The 22,493-nt window shown below is 36.2% G+C and overlaps 1 protein-coding gene and 1 non-coding gene across 3 annotated transcripts in view; one reads left to right on the top strand and one right to left on the bottom strand.

Moving 5' to 3' along the window:
* Positions 1 to 22,493, bottom strand: part of LOC138309139 (uncharacterized) — a 103,776-nt gene that overhangs the window by 34,495 nt on the left and 46,788 nt on the right. For both annotated transcript variants that reach the window (XM_069250288.1, XM_069250289.1), the window contains exon 4: positions 19,951 to 20,111. In XM_069250288.1, the coding sequence (XP_069106389.1) occupies positions 19,951 to 20,111 (161 nt within the window). The remainder of the gene's footprint in view (positions 1 to 19,950; positions 20,112 to 22,493) is intronic.
* On the top strand, positions 13,621 to 13,693 carry Trnat-agu (transfer RNA threonine (anticodon AGU)). The gene has a single exon. It is a non-coding gene; the product is annotated as a tRNA-Thr (tRNA).

Below are 22,493 nucleotides of genomic sequence, written 5' to 3'. Positions count from 1 at the left end.
TGCAATGACATGTGTAAAGCAACAATCGCATTTGTAGCAGCAAACTGTCCGTGTCTTTTTTACCCTTGTCAGCAAATACGTTATCGGTCCTATCACTGTCGCTCTGATAGCATTACACGGCAAGGAAGAAGACTTGTGTCTTCGATTGGTCATGCATCTGTTTCATTTGTTGAAGTCCTCGATAATATGGATAAATCCAGCTTATTACACCGATGAACACTATCGGACATATCCCGTCAATCATTGGAGATTAACTACCGTTATCTATCCTTTACATATAGATTAATACTGTTATTGTGCATATGCTTGTTAAAATGCTTCATTCTCCTATCGCGATGTCCAGTAGTTATCTATAAGGGTTGATTAGAGATTTGGCTTTTATTATTATCTATACTAAGTCGTATATCATTAGAAAGGTAGCAGAGAACAGAAGTACCGACTGACAATGGTATTCGTAAAGCTTAAAGATGCTCCTCCGCTGACAAATGGTATCTTTTCTCTATCAAAAACATGAGCAGACGATTTAGTATTTTTCTACAGTTACAATAGTTACTTACTTTACACCATTACCACCATTGAAAAGTTTAAGCTTCTAATTTTACTTCAAGTTCAAAATATGAAAAATAATTAATTGCATCCCGAAAAAATTCCGTGGCACTATATGCTATATGGAACGAAGTTCTGATTGCGCGTGCACCAAAAGCAAAATACATTATTTTACATTATTCTTTTTGTGTTAATTAGACATATATACACACCAATTATTGTTCAAATGATGAATATCATTTATGCTCTGTCGGCGGTGGAGCATCTTTAAATAAGCCGCAGGTACAGCTAATGGTATTATATTTCATGGATCAACCTTGAACACTTCTTCTGTCCTCGATATTTAAATAATAGTAATATTTTCCCTGAAACACCACCGACGCCTATCTGAAATACTGTAAATAACTTGATTTTCGTAGTATACATATTTTCACGTAATTGCGCGAGAGAGTTCAGACGCGATTAAACGCATAATCCGTCTTTGCATATTACATTGTTAGCTCCCTTGCGGGCAGGTATCCATTGTGACGTCATTATTTTGTGAGTGCAGTTCACGTCGTTTTCTCCGAAAATTTTGACATTACGCTCGTAGTAACATGACGTCACAATCAATACCTACCCGCAAGTGCAGATAATTCTGTAATATGCAAATGCAGAATATAAATGCACGAGTGTGAGTACGAACCTATGATCACCTCTGATCGCGAATTTATGTATTAACGACTATAATGAAAATAACGAAACTGCAAAATACTGTAAACAAACTTTCTTTCGCGTGCGACTTACTTTCGCGAATTTCGCGATGCAAGTGATATCAGCGAGTGGTAATCTTCGCGAACATGTTGTGGGATAGAAATCGTGAACTTAAGTAGCTGCGAAATATGGTTTGTTTACAGTATTATACACAATAAAGCGGCTTTACTATAGTATCCTTTGTTATAACATCACATTGTTTTATTTCTTTGTTCCTTTTCTGTCTACCAAGAGTTTTGTTGTGCTGAGCTCAAAGCGGTTGCCATCTATTGTGAAGATGAATGTCCCTACGAAGAGCTATTATCTCTGTATTTGGTATTTTACTATTCTAACCGCTTCTCATGAAGCCTGATCACCCCCTGTTGTCACATATATAGGCGGTTTTCACACACTGTCATGGGTTTGTTTTTCGTATTTACACTTAAACCGGAATCAGCTTTCCAGTATTACCAGTGAACCCTAACGAGACTACACTAGCATATTTATGAAATATTCTGAATAGACGAAGGCGTTGAGTTAGAGTCCATATTATTATGATTTTGTTTGCGAATGCATGCATTATGCTTCCTTAGGACATGCCTTTCTATTTCATTATATATACGTATGAATTATAAATATGAACTTATTTGGTTTTCACTGATTGCGAAACAATTTATACAACTTACACAAGTAATATTTGTTGGTCCGGATGAAAGCGCGTATAAAGTAAACGTATTGTCCTTTTGTGATAGCGGATTTTCTGCTTTACTTTAGATATACAATGTACCTCAGTCTACCAGTATGTAATACATGTTGCGTAAGGTAAACATGAATGGAGAGGTGGTAAGGTGGATTAAGTGGAGATAGGTTAGGTACATCCTCGATACTCCAGGGGTTCTGATCACATTCGATCTCTACACCCCTGGACTTAGACTGGCCACCAGACCCTAAGTTGCTGATAAGACTTTCACAACAGACTTCTTTACTATATTATCTCCCCCTGGTTTAAAACTCTAGAAACAGGCATGTAGTAGAGACAAAAATAATCAAGCCAATTTTTGGTGATTTCTTTTTAATATTCTAGAGACTGGTGGCCAGTCTTCCCTGGACTATCTCATAGTAAAATTGGAGGCAGCTCATTGGAAAACATTTGATCAATTACAGGTTAGCTAAGATTTTCCTTTGAAGACTACAGAGAGAGCGACGCCCAACTTTGAAGTCACACAGCCAACCACAGTGTACCGTTATACGCCTCTTTTGATGTACATCAAATGACTAATTTACCTGGTCTGTTCTATTGCCTCTAATTTTACTACGAGATAGTCCAGGGGTGTAAAGATCGTAAGTGATCGGAACCCCTGGAGTATGGATGATGGGTTAGGTACGTCATCAAATGTTTATTGTTGCGGATATGAGGTAGAAAACGCAATCACCATTTATATATGTTAAGCGCTTCAAAATGTTATGGTATTTTCCTAAATGCTAAATCTATGTATCTATGATGATGAACATGCGTATATGATTGATGTTAGCATATCAATGTTCTAAGGGGGTTAAAAATTCCATGGAATTTGTATAAGAGCAGTTTATCGGCAAATCGATCTTTATCAAGACAACCGAATTTGTAAGGCGATGAATATTTGAGTATTCGTTCCTTATTTACGATAGTGCTTGCAGAGATACAACTTCGAGGTAGAGTACGTATCGTTTGATCACGATAAAACGGAAACAATCGAGAAACGTGAAATTCTTATAGCCATCTGTAGCTTGGTTTGCCTTCGTTTTTTAAAACGCAACCGCATTTATCTTCTTAGATTAGTAGCCAAAATTCCAACTGCAGGAATTTTCAGAAAGCACGTTTGCTTTCATTAAGACAGCCATCATGGATTCAGACGTTTTGTATTTAAATTACCACCTGCAGCTAGAAGTGCAGAACGCTTCGACGATATTGTCCAGAACCCATTTTACATTACTAGAACATCGTAACACTGCATGTTACGATATCAGGTTCACAAGCATAACTCGTGGGGAGGAAGGAAAACTACGTTAGACTTTCTCATGATGGTAGTAAATATTTGTTTCCGTGATTGCTACTTAAAATATTTGACAATTTTCTACTACATTAAGAGCATGACTCTATATGTGATTTGATTGAACATTGTTCTTATTCCATATAACATTATAATTCAATTTTGCTTGCTACGAGCATTTTCATTGGCTTAAAAATTTACTTTATCAGCCCATAAAGGAAAAAATGGCGTCGCCGTTTATAACGTTGCTTCTGATTGGCTGAGATGACGGCGTAATGATTTCATAGACAAAAGAGTCCCAAAATGAATCTTGAATATTGAAGAGATTATCTTTAGTAAATTGAATTATAAGGATTAATTTGAATAGATTTTTTTATGTTATGGAGATATAACACAAAAATCTGAGTGTACTCTCATCATAAACCGCTTCACGGTTTATTTAGAGTACACTCAGTTTTTGTGTTATATCTCCATAACATAAAAAATCTATTCAAGTTAATCCTTAAATAATTGTCTTGGATGAGAAGAACATGGTTATATTTGTTTGTTTGACAAGTTATCTATTTCATATAACTCCATGATTTTCATTGACTATAAGAACATAGTTCTATATTTTTGATTAAGAAGTTACATATATTTACATGACTATATTTGTTTACTCTGACTAGTAGAAAACAGATCTATATATTTTTGACGGAGAAATAACGTCGATTTACATGGCTGTGTATGATTTTCTTCACATTTGTTTTATTTGAGAATTGATTTAGAGGCAGGCCATGCGTATGAATTACTAATACTGTTTTTTATTTGAAAAGTAACTTAGAGGCTGTGAGTATAAATTACTAATACTGATTTTTTATTTGAAAAGTAACTAAGAGGCTGTGGGTATGAATTACTAATATTGTTTTTTAATTTAGAAGTGACCTACATTTATATGAAAGTTAATAACTGTTAACAGAAAAACATACTTAAACGATTTTATATGGTTAATGATCAGTAAACATCTGAAAATAAAGACACATTGACATTACGTCTTGAATCAAGACCAACGTACAATGACAATAACAATATTTTGTATTTGAATGTAACAAAATTCTTGCCCTTGCGGGTACGTATTGATTGTGACGTCATGTGTTTTGCGAGCGTTACGTCATACGACATAAATTTCACTCAGAGAAAATAATGATATACCTACAATGGATACCTACCCGTAAGGGAGTTAACTCTGTGATATTCAAAGACGGAGTTCATAATCTACTCCATGATGTCTTTGGATAACTTTACCAGCATTTATCTGAAGATTGAATGATATGACTTTCCGTGTACGACTTTCACAAAATGATTGCTGAATCGAGACGTCAGCGAACGCAATCCATCAGGGTTGTAATTATCGGGAGAATTGTCCAACCACCTGCCACAACCTATCGCATTTAATCAATGGCTTTACATATATTATGTCATTAACGTCATAATGGATGCCATTCACCAATATAACAGCGTTGTTATCCTGCACTGTTTCCGGGAAACCAGCGGATCATTTTACCCCGGAGATCCTCGGAGATTATCACCTTATATTGGAGACCAGAGAAACGGATTCCCAAGGGAGTCAGACAAGAAAATTACAACCATTTCATTGTGAAGACCTTAAATGAACGCCTTCTTATATCTGACTCGTCTGCCTGAAGATCTCTAGATTAACATGAACTTAGATTTACTTTTACAAATGAATTCAAAGGCTTTATAGAGAATTACTTTTCTACCAGCTGACAGCAAATTGCACATTTGTATTATAGTTGTGTCATTGCTTTCTCTATTTTGATTTTAATATAATTTTACGTTAAAAAATTAAACAATTTATGTATAAGTGGTAATGAATCTACTCGCAAATACACATACCTTACCATGCTTTACCAATTTTATTCACAATTAAATATCTGTTTTAATGAAGTAATCTTAAAATACGTTAATGTATCATATATTCCGCATTCAGATTTGATGAAAAGTATTTAATTATATTTTCAATTAACAATCGTACTCCAGAAGGAGAAGAATTAAAGAGAATTTTAAAGAATCTAATCAATATAAATGTCAAATTTGCATATGAAGAGAAATTCATACTGATTAAATTATTAAATCATATATTAGTTTCACTGATGAGATACAAGAATTGTTTTTGGTTTTTTTTTAGAAAAAAAAAATCATCTGTTTAATTCACAATATTATCATGCCAAACCAAATTATTTAAAAAAAAAGATAAAATCTTAAAAAAAACAATAATTTCAAAGTTTAAACAAAATCGGCCGATTTCGAAACTAAAGCCGCAAAATATAATACAGAGAACCCGCGATAATACGGAAACTTCCGTCCCAAGCCCAAACCGTTCGGATTGCCTTATTTCATCGAATCAATAATCAAATACTTAGTACGCTTGTGATTTTTATCAATAAGCTATCAGCGTTTGGATTATCGTAGGTCCACTCTAGTGATAATGTTGTCACGAATGACTTTGAATCCCAAGATGGTTTTAACGACCACCACAGATCTAATGGATAGGATATTTTGAAGGTGTAATTTGATCAACCACTCTGTTCGCGGGCGATGTCTTCACTACACAGTATTCCTACATACACGGTATTGGATAGGTCTGGTGTGGGCCACAAAACGAATTACTATAACTTGGTCTAGAGGACCCCCCGCCATGGAGATGTTATCGAGGAGACAAACACGCGACTCAGTTCTAAATGTAGAACGGTTTTTGCCTGTACATCATTAACATGTTCATGACTCCCATCTTAAAGACCTGAAAGACGCTGCTCATGTGTAAAAAGATCAGTTGGGTGGTTTATATTAACTTCCTGTTAACAGTCAAGGTCAGTTATGGAAGACTTCAGGTGGATGCATGTTAGTACGTGTATAGTGGGTAGTTCGTGTTTTGGGAGACTGGTATTTTGCCTCTTTTTGTTACTGGAACGTGTGTCCCTTCTATAGTGTTATCTCACTGAAACATTCCACTAGAGAGACAGAAGTAAAACACACCACCACACTATACTGGCAACGGGCAAAGCAGTCAAATTAGATCCCTTCATACTGAACGCTATACAGGAGTAGAAACTACTACTCGTATTGACTATGGTGTGGCCTACCTCACAGGGGCGAGCGTTCAAATACAAGCCAAAATATGAGGCGTTATCAGCGTTAGGCAGGGGCAATATTTTGTATGTCCAAGCTGAGTTTAAATTAAATGAAATTCTGAATATTTTACACCCATGTGATTTTATGAATGAACATAGGAAAACATTTCCCGTTTCTATCAAACACATCAGAACCTTAACTCTATTATGACATGTGAAATGCCATCCCATAATCATTTTTACATCTCGATTTAGCGGCTCAGAACTACATCAAGATCGGGGATACACTTTTCGTGTATAGGGTACAATAATATTCACCCATAATTCCTGCTCAAGATAAAGAAGGCGATAACAGTACTCAGTGTAGGAACAACATTTACATTTATAAACAGCCTACAAGGGCAGGAAAATTCATCCGATGATAAGGGTACATATCTGGAAAAGCTAAATCCCCAGTCTAAACGCGAACGTCTATAACATTATATAATGATTTAGTGATTCAGCTTATGGATTTAAGAATGGAAACACTAAATAGAGGAACATTTATTTTAACAGAACCCATGAAGACCCGATAAATAGTTTTGTGTTTTACTTTTTCTTTTTCTTTTTTTTTCCTTTTTTTTTCTTCTTCTCTTTTTTACATTTTACTGGACAACTATCCCTGCCAAGTGTTACCGTGAAGGACTACAGCTGTTCATGCTGAATGACGAGCAATTGATGTCATAACCACCAGTTGGTTCCAAGGGACCAACTTCAAATGGAATATTTTCAAAAAGTGATAGATACTGCCATATTTAACTGATTATAGTATAATATCCTTCTGTAATAATTAATATTTTCATACTAAATTTGACTTTTGAATTGGTCGATTTTTTTACCTCTAAAAACCCTGACGTTATTTTGATCACAATATACACATCGACTTTGCGCATTGATTTAGAAAAAATAATCCTTTGATAAATCGACGTAATCGTTCATTTTTTTAAATTTCTTTCTTGTAGTCTGGGGAATTAATTATAGGCGAAGCGGATTCTCCAAAAAGTTTACAGACCCGATGGAATTCAAAAATAGATAAATCAATCCTAAATAACAAAGATACATGAGTCTGGTTTAGAGTTCCGTACTATTGTACTTTGTAACGACCTACCTCCCAATATCATTATAACCAGCCTGGTATATTGGCAGACTGCGCTCGTTGGCCTGCTATCCATTACTCCCAAGACAATGACGGTAATTAGATTAACAGAGGATATATATAGTGTATATTGTACTTTAGGTTAGCTATACTTTCTGTTTCATAAGTAACTCAATTTCCAGCACAGCGTGGTAGAGCCAATCAAATACCTCATTACATTTCCTACCTACGGGAAGAACCAATATAAATCTCTGATAAATATAACCGTGATTCTAAGACAATTTCGCAACACGTAATTTTCTGACATTTTGAACATGCTTCTTTTTTGTGCCTACTCCTTATCGATAAATAGTATCACTTAGGATGATAGGCTTCAATCACTTAATACAAATATAAGACATTGAAATTCATATTACAGAATTTGTTTTGTTTTTAATAAATATATACTGTTTAGTTCCTAATATCGCGGGGTTTTAATTTCGCTAAATTCGAGTATCCATCCAAATTCGCGAAATTAAATGTCTGGTGAAATTGATCACAATCATATCCTGTCGTTTGAATGACGTTTTCAAAGGTTACAAAGATAAATTGCGAAAATAAACCTTCGCAAATAAGTTCCAAACAGCAATTCGCGAAACTTTACGCCCGCAGAATTTAATAATTATACATTAGGGACCGGTTAAATATCCTTCAAAAGCAAAGGAAGGAAACTAGAGCAACCAGACGTGTTACGGCGTCTGTCTGGTGTCTAGTCAGTAGTACTATGAGGGGGAAGGTAGAGGGCCGCGGTAGCCGCGTAGTTAAGATATCCCACTGGTCGGTTGTTTTTACTCCACCACAAACCTGGCACGTCCTTAAAGGACCCTGGCTGTTAATAAAAAAATCGCTGTAGCCGAGTGGTTAAGATTTCCCACTGGTCGGTGGTTTTTACTCCACCACAAACCTGGCACGTCATTAAAGGACCCTGGCTGTTAATAAAAAGGTAGTTGTAGCCGAGTTGTTAAGATGTCCAACTGGTCGGTGGTTTTTACTCCACCACAAACCTGGCACGTCATTAAAGGACCGTGGCTGTTAATAGGACATTAAACTATCAAAACCAAACGGATTCTAATGGAAAAAGACAAGGCAAATCAGAACACTATATTGACCGAAGGCATTAGTATTATTCCAAATGAGTAAGTGAGTGAGAAAGTGATGTCTTTTGTAATCTGTCTCTGTACTGTTATATATGTGGGAAAAAACCAAATAAATGTTGTTTTCAAATGAAATGAAAACTTCACTCTGTCTCAATGTAATATTCAACCACAGCTGCATTGGGAGTGAATAACGCATAACTTTAAAATAACATATGTTCTCGTACTAAAAGTTTATACTTGAACATTTTTATATCAACCTTGACCGAATTATTCACTTTGGACTAGTATTTTTCAAAATATATGTGTATTTTGCATATGAATTTACTTTATTAAACTCGTACAGCCAACAGACATATCTTTTAATCAATGTTATCAATTGCAGATCAGAGTAACATGGCGCGTCCATTGCGTGATCAAACATCTCCCCTAAGACTACCACCGTAGTCTTCCAGGGATACAGACGTTACTTTGTACGTTTTTAACATAAGGAAAATCTCGGAGGCTTAGGTTATCTACAAACAGTAAAAACAACTTTTTGTTCTAAGCAAAAACTCGGTCGGTTAGCCTTTCTACATAAGTAAAAACAACTTTTTATCCCATGCAATACCACGACCTTGATCGCTTAGGTTTTCTACAAAATTTAAAGGCAATGTTATGTTGTAAGCAATACCTCGATCGCTAAGATTTTCTAAAATATCTAAATCATTTTTCCGAAGCAATGCCTCGATCGCTTACGTTTGCTACGAAAAGTTTTTTTCCAAAGCAATGTCGCGATCGCTTAGATTTTCTTCAAAACACATCGATCTCCTAATGTCTTATAGGCTAGCACTAAAGTTTATTGGCATTTTACTCCTAGGCTCGCCACGTTTACTCCCAAAGTGCTTGTGTATTACACACTTCACACCATTGTTCTCTCGGGTGTCAAAATATCTTTAACATTCTGATGAGTTTGACAAAGGTGATAACTGGACTGAATAGCACCCTTACATTACAGAGTATAGTAGTGTGATTCCATAGGGCGTGCTAGAGAAGTTAGAACCAGCGAGAGTTGTTTCTTATTGAATAATTCTCGTCTAAAAATATTCTTCATTTGGATATTACAGAGTTATATGTCCTAGATGGCAGGTATTGAGTGTACGTCATACATTTGCGAGCATAACGTCATACGAAGTAATTTGTGATCACAAAGTAATGATGTCACATTTGATACCTATCAACGGGAGAGATGATTATAATATTCAAAGACGGAATACTCTTTGAATATCCGAAATTTTTTCCGGATATTTATAAACATTTTCTTTAAGTTGTAAAGTATCATTTACGCAAAGATATCGTTCCAAACTAATAGAAATGTTTATTTTGATGAATTGTTCGATGACATATGTACATTGCCATCTTCGTCAGACAAATGACCATGCAGCATAAGTGTACAGAGATGTAAATGTGTACGTCAAATTGTCTTTGAGTAAATGTGATCGAGATGGTGTACGGATTGTCTTCGAAGTGAAAGTCGAAGGTTGATGTTCGTAGATCGAGTTTTAACATAGCATTTAGTAGTCATCTCACTAAACAGTATACTCTTTGAACGTTCTTCCAAGCGTCTAACATCATAGAGCTAGTTGTAGCATACAGCATAATAGTGATAAAATACGTTACCTGTGAATTGGAACCTACACACAAACACCTACTCCGATGTTTATGACATCACATACTATGTCCAAGTCTGGACTCTGCACCACCTCCGGGGTAGTCGAATTTGTGTTGGAGAGGATGCGTTTTCAATCTGTCTCAAAGTTTTGAAAATAAACTATACAACTCTGACAAATTTCGATTGAGAACATTACACACTGTCTTCCGGGAGTTATTAGCACCACTGCTTTAAATACATTCCATATCCATAATTTAGATGCGAGTATATATTATTTGCTTGATATTAAATTATAAATCCATCACTGATTCACATGACTGAATATATTCCTTGTGATGAACAAAGCCTCGTCTGCTAGCAGAACTTTACCATTCTCATAGCGACTGTTATTTCAAACGAAATCATTCTGTCTATGTAAATACCACCGAATCGCGCGAAATGAAAAACCAAACCCAATTACGGAGAAATGACATCAGTGTTTGAACACCACTGCAACAGTCACTGAAACACACCGCGTAATGTTGAAGATGTTCTACCACAACCGCAAATTTACATCCTGTGGGATGTAAGTGTCCTATCGAAACCACTTAGACAAATCACTAGTTGCCTGAGTATGAATAGACGTGTTCCAATTTGGCCTTGCTTTAAGTCTTACGAAAGCAGCAACATATTAAGGTAGGAATTGGAACAGGGTTCGCTATGAAAACAGACACAGGCGTTCCCCGGAGGGCCTTGAACACAACTGATACGGACTCAATAACACATGCTGTTAAACGGTCTACAGTGATTTTTCAGGTACTGGTATCCATGGAAACACTAGGTGTTTGACCTCTAGTAATTGGGTTATGACCTTTGACCTGCCGACACAGGTGGCTAGTGATGAAGGGAACTGAGAACATATTTAGATATCTGACCATCGTTATCACAGTGAGCAAAGATTTGATTGGTTTTGTGTGTTGCCTCCACACTCGCCCGGGGGGAGGGATCACCATGGTAAATCAATATCGTATCGAGGAAAAGATTAGTACGTGCTTTACGCGTTCTGGTTTACCCTGGGGATATGGGAGTACGGATTACTTATTTACACTTATATACAGGGCAGCAAGAGTAAGTACTGTCAGATGGCCTATAGTTTCATTCGGCATGAATAAAGTTTACACCAAGTCAAACGATATGAAAGTTTGGGATTAAACTAATGTACCTACAAAAATGGATGCAATTTTGCCTTCATTGATTCTTTAGTGATATTAATTGTAGTATTTCTATAAACAAACTTATTTCCGCGTGCCATTGGTTTTTGCATATTTCGCGGGCGACAGGAAATCACCGAAATAAAATCGCCGCGAAACTGTTCAAAATACAAATAGACTCATAAGAGACTTGAAGTCGTTTGGCAGAAAAACATCCGCCATTACCAGTCCCAAGACCATGTAGAGGAAAGAGGAGGGTCATGGTCTCAAATAGAGGTATTAACCTACATCTTGACCTAAAACAACCAATAATCAATCAATAGGCAGAAAAACGCGAAAATAAGTTGTCGCTAAAACAAGATATCTTACAGCATCAAGAGAGATACACATTTTCTATAAAAATGTAAACAAATTTATTTTGAAGGAAAAAATAATAAAAAGCTGGTTTCGAACAGATAAACGCGAAATCAAGTCTCTTAGAAATTGTATTAACAGTCATTGTGAAAATGTGTTTTTATCTTCTGTGTAACTTCTATAACTCTTGTGTTAATGGGCCGGTCAATGGCCTAAAGTTTGAAGAAAATTATAAACTAAATATCTTTCCGACGGAACAATAAACCATTTGCTGTATGTTTTCCTATTTCACTGCAGTCAAATTTGTTTTTCAAGCTATATTACTTGTAACAAAATTCCTTACATTATCTTCTGTCGTAATCCTATTTTTCAATTTATTCTTATCGAAAACTGTAATATGAGCGGCTGCCTTTGGTCCAACAACGGAGCTTTAATTAACATTTTCTAAAGAAAAAGCTGTAAATGGACGTCACGTAGGGTTACAGAAGGCTTCGATATTACGGATTTGTGGTAGAGTGGGGATAAGGGGGGTATGGGTGGAAAGCGGGGGTCGAAATCCCCAATACTCAAAGGAGGTGCATGTGTACTCATACCTGGCATTTGTCCAAAATGAGCTTGGGTTGAGGAAGGCATGGATAGGTAGCTCTGTGAATGGTTTGACACACTATCCAACTTGAAAGTTAATCTAATATTTTGGTAAAGTATGCTAAGTACAAGTTTAAAAAGAAAATATTGGACGTGTGGAACGTGTGTGTATGTTGGCGATGTTCGACGATGATAACGAGTGAGAAACTGGGCCAATTCCTTCTCAGGCAGGAAGTAAAGTCTCATTGGAAACCAAAGTTTACCATGAATTATACTAAGGAAGAAAACATGTAAATATCTTTTTTGTGACTTAAAACAAGATCGAATTCTGACATAATGACAAAAATTTTTGATGATAACGAGTGAGGAACGAGGACTTCTCATTTCTAAATTTCCTTCACAGTCAGGAAGAAAAGCTAGATTTGGAAACTAAATTATACCATGAATTAGATTAAGACATATACAATACATTTTTGTGACTTAAAACAAGATCGATTTCTGACATGATGAAATAATATTTGATGATAACGAGTTGGAAATTGGACCAATCCCATTAACAGACAGGAGGTTATGTCTGATTAAAAATTCGCACACAATATGTAGACAATATTCATGCAAATGAAAATATGTTTTCTCTCCTTCACATATTATTTCCCTATATTCATCTATCACAACATACTCAGAGATATTCATACGAATGAAAATTAAAAAACCCTGTTTTTTTCTCCTTCATATCTTATTTCTCTATGTTCATCTATCACAAAATATTCAGAGAATATTCATACGAATGAAAATTAAAAAAATAAGTTTTTTTCTCAATCATTCATTGTTTCCCTATCTTGATCTATCACAAAATACTCAGAGGATATTCATGCGAATGAAAAAGAAAAAAATCTGTTTTCTCTCCATCATATTTTCTTTCCCTTTTTTCATCCCTTCATCCATCATTGATCAATGACTGATTAATTGCACCGATATATACCAAAGACACGCTGGATATAAGAGAGTACCAGATACATGCTGGGATCTGGTTCACCAACTGTCATCAACACGTTCGACCTAGTTGGGTATGGGATGTACCTTTCGTTGTGATAGTACTATTGTAGCGGGATTAGATTGGGTAGATCATCGGTGACCAGGTAGCTCAGTCGGTAGAGCACTCGGCTAGTGTCCGGAGGGTCCCGGGTTCGAATCCCGGTCTGGCCGCTACATTTTCTCCTCTACTGTTACGGAATTGGCGCCCAACTAAATAACCCACGGTGGTGGTGTTTGGAAGGGTCTCGTATGTCTTCGAGGGCGAAGACTTCGAGAAAGGAGGGAGGAGTGTAGCGGGATTGGACTGGGTCGATCATCGGTGACCAGGTAGCTCAGTCGGTAGAGCACTCGGCTAGGGTTCGGAGGGTCCCGGGTTCGAATCTCGGTTTGGCCGCTACATTTTCTCCTCTACTGTTACACTATAAAGAAGATAATGATATATAACCCTCACGGCCACACTTCATGTGCTTATGCTTAGCATTTGTACTGTAAAACGTTTTAAATTCGCGAGGCCAATATTCGCGGTTTTCTATATAGGATAATATATATTAGCATAGGTTTAATTTCGCCGTTCACATACAATTAAAATTCAAATGAATGACCTTGACCTTCAGTCAAGGTCACAGGGGTCAATTAGGCTAGAATTTTTAAATAACTGCTTCTTTATAACCAAGACGCCTAGAGAACTGATTATACAATGATACTGTTCCTATAAATGTCATTAATTACTTATTTTGCATATACTTAGAATTCGTTGGTTTCGTTGAAAACGCGAATAGAGCTAAAATACTGTATAGTGCTTTATAGTCGAGGGTCAATATTTCGCTTTTTTGCTTACGGAACATATTCGCGGGGGTTTAATTTGCAATGCACCTGAATTATGAATCAGAGTACAGCACAAATTGTTGTGATTTATGAAATGAGAACGATACTTCACAGCATTATGCTAAATATTTAGCTGGTGTTAAAAAATTCGCGGATTTCGGTATAACCGTAAATATAGCGGAAATAAAACCCCTTCGTAACATTACCGCTATACAGTATAATCCAAAAGGGGAAATTTCATCACTATACGGTACATCGCACCAAGTGGAATCTTAACATGAAAATTTTGTTAATGTAATGAACAAAAAATCGTTAACAACAAAACACGATCTGGCGAGATTAATTTCTCTTGATGTAAATTAATGTAATAACCATAGTAACTATTGCTTATTATAGATAAATTTTCTATGATAATTGCTTAACGACATTGTGTTTCTTTTGCTCATTTAGAACGCATTATGATTCCGACACCAATTTACAGTTAATTATTTAATTTAGAAAGACATTCAGATGGTATTTCTATCAACGTCCAAACAATCTGCTGCATCTTCGAGATATCATTCCCGCAATCCAGGGAATGTTTGTCAACTAATAAGAAGTTGCTGCTTTGCATTATGCTATGACCTCTGCAATGAACATTGAGCAAAGCTAAGGCTCTAAAGAAGATCATCTACATCAAATGCCACATGTGAAACAGGGCACCTGCCAAATGTCGTTTACGCGAGTCTTCGATATCACTCAAATCTCGTCTCTTGTGTATACAGTATGTGCAATCTACCTGTCGCCGTCCATCGCACGAGGCTGTATATAAATACCAGGCAGGTTCTGTGATCGGAACCTTCTTGGGGAATGACGTCACAGCGGATGATAAACGAACCATATGATAGGAGTTTGAATTCGGAACACCTCGTCTGTTTGCCTTTATTTAGGCTCTATAACTAGACGAGGTGTTTCGATTTGGCACTTGGCGTGACCAGGTTAATGTAAACCAATATCTCGAAGTTTACTAATTATTGGCAATCATAACGCTCTTGCATTATTAGACAATGGATTTTATCTACCTTGTAGGAAAGGCAATGCAAGTTTATATTATCTTCCGACGAATTTGAGTAACGTCTATATGATTTGATTTTTTCCCGTTATGAAGACACGAGAAACTGCGAAACTATAAATACAAATTCATGAAACACAATTTTGAATTTTTTTGTATATTGTAGTATTATCCTTGACACGTACGGTGGTACAAAATTTACGTTAAGGAGGAAAGCGAGGCGGTTCTTAAAGAAAATGCTTCACTTGCCCTGTTATGCCTCGAACTCGCAGCCCAGAGTCATGGACCTAGTCGTAGAATGTCAGACACATCATCCTCTTAGAAATACTCTTCATAGGCGGGTAGCTAGCTGAAGAATAACATGACAGGGGAAGGGTGGAGGAGGGGACTGGGTGATAGTAATAGAACATCCAGCTGAACCACATTGCAAATGTTGCCCATGGGTACTAGTAAAATGTCTCAACACCACCGCAATCTCTACACCATTATTGGAAAAATAACAACAAAACTGAGAACTATGACAAACCATATTATCTGAAGAACAACCATCAACGACAATAGCTACCACATTCGTCAATGTTTTATGACAAACATTCGCGTTACTTTCCTTTACGACGTTCAAGTGCTTCTGCAATATGATACCACGCTCTGTCACCATGTAAACACGTATATAATGCTGTGTTTTCAAACTCGGAGCATTTGATAGTAAATCAGGGATATGATAACCGAGTGCGCTTGAGAGATAAATCTTGACAGCTAACTTTTCAGAACGATTTCTAACTGGAAAATGAGGGAATTAAATAGCAATAGGATCGTCCATCTTGGGATATGTTCAGCGTGTAATTAATTATCTTTTATCAACTTCAATTAAAACACCAAACATATATCATCAAGTGTATCATTTCCCGACGATGTCTAAGAAACTGATTCTCCTTTATATCATATAAATACTACCTGCATTAGAGGGTGACAGTGTCTTGTGTCACCCCGAGGATATCACTGTCACCCGAGGCGAAGCCGAAGATGACAGTGATAGTCCGAGGGATGACACTAGGCACTGTCACTCTCTAATGCAGGTAGTATTTATTTTATCATACCATAAGTCTAGTAATAGAACTAGTTTTCAAATATTCTATTGAAACATTTTACTTATTTTAGAAAAAGTCGAAAACTTACCGGCGGCAGTAAAATACAATATGTCACTAGTGTAATATGACCTCGAGTGATTTTCATTGGCTGGAAATTCATTGCGACGTCAGACAGAAACAAAAAAATGAAAATGACGTGACGTAAGATAACGAGGACAGTGGGACAAAATGGCGGCCCTTGCTGGATTTTCGGAATACCTTTTGACATGAAATTCTTTGTTATGTAGGTATTTGGAGATATAGATCTTAACTTTGTGTTCATTTCATTTTGAGATTTTATGAACCTCGTCTCGAAGTTTTAATTTTTGCTCGTCAAGGCTTGCAAAAATAAAAAACGCCATAGACTCGTTTCATAAAATCTCATATAAAATAAACACTCATGTAAGATCCTATATATATCAAATGTCCTCCGTGTTAGGAAAAAGTCCAGATAAAAAAATCACATCGAATCAGATTGTTATTCTCCACCCATTCAGTACTCTCCAAATGTATGCTGATTATAAACACGAAATTCTGTATCCATGGCAACGGTGTGATGCCTCCTGCCTGGATTTTTCGGGAAGTATTACAGCAGCTGGACCCCACCTGTCTCACACCTGTCCAGGTAAGTAATTAAGGGGCCCAGGTATAGCTATTATCCTCAGATTTTGTGTTTATAGATTCCTGATGTAACTAAGGTGTTGTGCTTCCTCTTCCTGTAGAATGGTAGCTTCATTTTTACAAACAACAGCTATTTTCTATCTTTCGGTTTAACCAAGGCTGTTTAGGAATCACTCAACTACTTAGCTTGTGAAGAACTTTAAATAAATTTCGAAAGTTTACGTACATTAGGTTATTCTGTAATGAACAGAAGGGAATGATATAAACACATTTATTCAAACATATGGAGGCCGTTTTTTATTTTTTTTATAATTGAAGTAAAAATCTGACACGTAGTTTGGATAATTGGGCAGCGTCAGTATTATAAAAAATAACAAGAAAAATGGGCAATGTATTAAATGATTGCCAAAGAGACTAATTCTTGAAGCTTTTCAGCAAATGCCATGTCAGGGAAATTGATTATGTAGGCCGATCAGTTGAAAACTATGTAATTACTAAAGTGTATTTTTAAATGCAACTTACAAACAGCCAACGTCAACACGGAATCTTGTTCTTAATTGCAGTCGGAGAAAAAGTGAAAAAAACTACCAGTGAGCTGCATTTTTATTTGACATTTTCCTAAGCCCGCTGAATCACAAATACTGTTGTATCACATAATCTGACTGATATGCAGTGATTTCGCCCGTGTTATATTTTTTTGCATATATCACTTGTATAATATAACCTAGAGCGATTTCCATTGACTGTGCCTAGCAGGCAATCTATTTTGTCATAACAGAAACGATAAAGTAACGTCAGAAAATGACGTGACGTAAGGTCATTGGTGACGGTAGGATAAAATGGCTGCCTCCGTTTGATTACATTTTGTCGTTGAAATTCTTTGAAATGTTAATTGTTGCAATTATGTGTACATCATTTTAGGGTACAATCAATTTATCAATCAAGTCTTGAAGCTCTGATTTTCCAACATTTAATTTGGGCTAATTATCGCGATTTTCGCAACAAATTTCCTTAGCTTTGGTGAGCGATTAAACAAGTGTTTCAAACCATAGGGAATATCATACGAAGGTTCTAATTAAAATCTACTCGGTCCGAAAGATTATGAACCGTGACCCCAATGATCTTGAAATTGACATAAGAAATATTTGTGCGACTTCATATGTGAATACCTTTTTGACAATAAAACCGATAAATCAATAATACCGCCAAAGCTACCATTTCTATCTATCTAAGACCAGAAAGATGACCGATGGTATCTTATACTTCTAGCCTTGAGATAGTCAGAGAAATATACCATTATCTCAACGTTCATTACTCGTGTTGGTGTACCAAAACATTTAAGGTCTTAGTACAGTTCCGCTCTGGCTTTCAAACGAGTCTATGAATCGTTAATTGGCCTCTATAGAAGAGTGGAGATCCAAATAGCTCCAGTTTGTCAGAAAACTGAAAGGATAACAACTGTTTTTCTGGAGCCTTGCCATCCGGTTTGTTATGTAAATAAAGGGGTGATTTGGAGGGGATTTCTGTGTTTGTATACTGGTAAGGGAAATAGCCAGCGCTTGTTTTTAAAACAGGTAGATATGGGTATATAATTCCAATATATCCATACAAACGGTGAAAGGTTCAGGAGGTAAAGACTGTATCGCTCAGCGAAGGACAAGTTTAACGGATAATGCATATTTATTCATCATAATGCTTATTTACTACTTTGAACACGAATATATTCATACTAACGTGAAAGATTCAAAGGGTAAATAATGTATTTACTGCTTTTAAATGTATAACACATGCGAAATGTTTAGGTACAATCGACTTGAAAAGAGCAGGACCTAAATTCAATTTGAAATTCATCTGAAAATGTCCTGAAATGAGGTTAATGTCAAATTCAGAAAACTCATTTCAATTTCAGCTAAATTTGACGTTAATTTCATTGACTGAATAAACTTTTGTGGCGCTTTCCAGATAAGAATTTTTTGTTCTTGTACTGGAAACTTCGCGATCAAATACTAAATGAATCGAATGATTTTCTCAAATGCCTCCACCTGTAAAAGTTTCTCGATTTCCAATATCTCAATTTTTGGGCATTTTTTTTTTCGTTTCATTTTTTAAAAAGTAAACAACTGTTGGTAAATATCTTTTAACGTCACTTACGCTCACTACACATAAGCAAAAACTAACAACTTGATCAGTTGATTTCGATGCACATTTTGTAGTTGCCACACCGTAAAATTGACTGGGTGTGAACCGCGTTGACACTTATCCATTATCTCCTAAAGAATGCACCAGTTCGCCAATTGCCAAGCATTTTCCTTAGCACCCAATCAGAACCTAGTCTTGTGTTTCGTAATTGCATATCCATGGATGCTGAGAGCACATATTTTACTACATGTTGTAAAAGCACGGTTTCGGGTATTTTGCAATAGGAATGATATCCTGTCCTGCTTTAAACATATCTCTTGCACTTTTTGAGACTCGAACTGGTCATCAATATAGAAAAAAAACGTGTTTACTTCGCAATGCAGTTACGGATTAAACGCCAAACTTTGCTTTGCAATTTTACTTTTGAGTATAGTATATCTGATGAATGAAAATATCTTCCAAAGCTGGATCAACGTACATCTAGATAGAATTCGGCTTGAAACACTGACAGTTATAATAACAAGGATACAATGAGTGCTTAAGAGGACAAATACAGACGCAACATCTTTGAGAAATTTCAGGCAATTTCCAAAAATATATTAGTTTATGAGGATTGCCGGAATTGTCTCGGAGATGTTGCGATTGATAAAATGGAAAACACTTACTTCCGACTTCTCCTGGCTCACGTCTAAATCACGAAGCAGTTCAATCTCCTTTTTCCGGAATTCATCCTTAAGATTCTGAACGGTATCCTTGAGACTTCTGACCTCGCCGTAAAGTTTGGTCAGCTCCTGATCCTTCTGTTTGACCGATCCTGTCAGTTTCTCTGTTAAAATAAACATCAATGTATCAATTTCACACTAAATGAACCACGAATAAAGGGTAAATATATCAAATAGATGTTGTTCTAGGTTTACGCGATAAAAACATGGACCAATATCATGCTATAATAGTATCTTGTTCATCAAACGTAGATTTTAACGTCACTTGTAGTCAATGACATTAGGGTCCTATAGAATGTCATTTTTTTAGAGGAGAAACGTTAAAAAGGTGAGAGCGATATGGCAGATCATTGTTATACTCCAGTAGTTTGATTGTAAACACAAAGAACAAGGTTGCCCAAATCTTTTCGTTACAACACTACGGTGTGTGACTTGCTTTTTTTTGCATAGAAAAACTATTTTAAGTGTTCAACATATTTTTCTCCGCGTCTCTAAGTTTTAAACTTTCAATATTTATCTACTTTTGTAAATTTAGTATTCGCAAAGTTGTTAAACAATGCACTATTTAAGTTTAACGGGTACACTTTAAAAACACCTTAAAAAACGGAGGTCCCCGAACTGTTCCGATCTGTACGGGTATTGCCTATGTTGGCCACGTGATGCAACTCGGTTTTCCGATTTTCCCCGAAAGTTTGAAACATGGCGTTGACTGCAGCGGTTCTTTCAAAATGGGTGATATTTCATGCGACAATAAACACTATGTCAACAGTATATTGGTGCTTTTTTGGATCTGAAGCATTCTATAAAAGCATCCATATTCGCACATTATATGTTTAATGACAGCTTCTGAAAATTACAAGAAATACATCTTTAAAGTATGATGAGGGTAATCATGAAACCATTGTCCCTTGTGTCCTATTGGAAATTCACACGAGCTTGGAACCATAAAGAAAACTTTCTCACGCAAAACTTATTCTCAAACGTCAAGGGCTCTTTCAAATCTATTGGGTTTTTTTTGTTTACGAACCTTTAAAGACCTCAGACAAAAACATGCCGGTAGTGTCTATTTGTATTAAAACTTAATGGTTGAGAAGTGATCTAATTTACCTGTCTCATCTAAGAAAAACTTGATGTTAAAAATTACCCCTGAGAATACCTATGCGATGCTGTGTTCTGAAATAGCTTTCCGTCGGTTTATAAGGGCGCAGCACTAATAAGGTAACACATACATGAAAATATAAGAAAAAAATTCAATCTTCAAACTCCAATCCTACACAATGACAGCTTCAGTTTGCGGCCGCCATTTTTTTATTCATATTGGGAGGGGAATCATGGTTAATCATCATGGATATGATGCTTTTTAGTAAGCTCAATATATATTCGAGCGTTTCAAGCGTTCTTATGATCTGACAAACGTAATCTTCATCCGACAGAAGCTAAGTGCTATCGCTCTTTATTTGCAAACGTTCAAGTGATTTAGACCACCATCCAATATATTCAGCTGACAAAAACGGAATATCTGTTACGAAAATATTTTTTCCCTTCTCTAATGGGGGTTTCCTTATCAAATGGGGTTTTTTGGACAAGGATAGAGTGTGAATATATGAATGAAAAATAAACAGAAAATTCAGCTCCGTTATTTCCATCAATTGCACCTTTTAACATTGCCTAATCAATGGTTACTGAAACATCTGGTTGCGACCTTTTAGGCCTTGCCTTCAGTCATATTATATACAAACATTGACTGGACACGTCAATAACACTTAAATGAATGTCAACTGCAAGTCAAGTCAAATTAACAACAAGCAGTTGATACAATAAGAAATTTATGACGCATTAAACATTCTCCATCTACAATTATGAATTTACTTTTGTTATATACTTTCTATATTGTAGCAGGGGCAAAAATAAATTCAAACCCTAAACCATTTATATATCGTCTTTTCATTTCACAGTGTTTCTTCCCTTGGTGATAGATATCCATAGTGAAATAATCATTTCGTGGACGAAACTCATTTCGTTTTCTCTAAAAAGTATTCTGTATTTGGATATTACAGAGTTATCTACACTAACAGGTTGGTATTGTTTGTGACGTCATGTGTTTGCGAGCGTAACATCATAAACTTAGGTGAAAGTGACGTTAATTGCCCCCCCCCCCACAAAATAATGACGTCATAATGGATACGTAACCGCATAATGAATACGTAACCGCAAGGGAGCTTACTCTGTAATATACAAAGACGGAATAACGTTACGCTGGCAAACAGATGACGTCACAAAATACCGTTCTCGCAAGGGTAAATAACTCTGTAATATGCAAATACAGTATTGCTGTAACATCCCTCCTTGATTTCCTGTAGAACAAGATTCGCTGTTGAGCGATTTCTTTATAGAGATGCTGACATCGCTAATATTTCCTTCATACCACTCCAGGGAAACATTCTATAGTCTGACATCTCCTGATATATGTCCTTGGAACTCGAATA

This window comes from Argopecten irradians, chromosome 15, assembly GCF_041381155.1.
Source record: "Argopecten irradians isolate NY chromosome 15, Ai_NY, whole genome shotgun sequence".
Lineage (NCBI taxonomy): Eukaryota > Metazoa > Mollusca > Bivalvia > Pectinida > Pectinidae > Argopecten > Argopecten irradians.
This window is presented reverse-complemented; position numbering and strand designations above follow the sequence as displayed.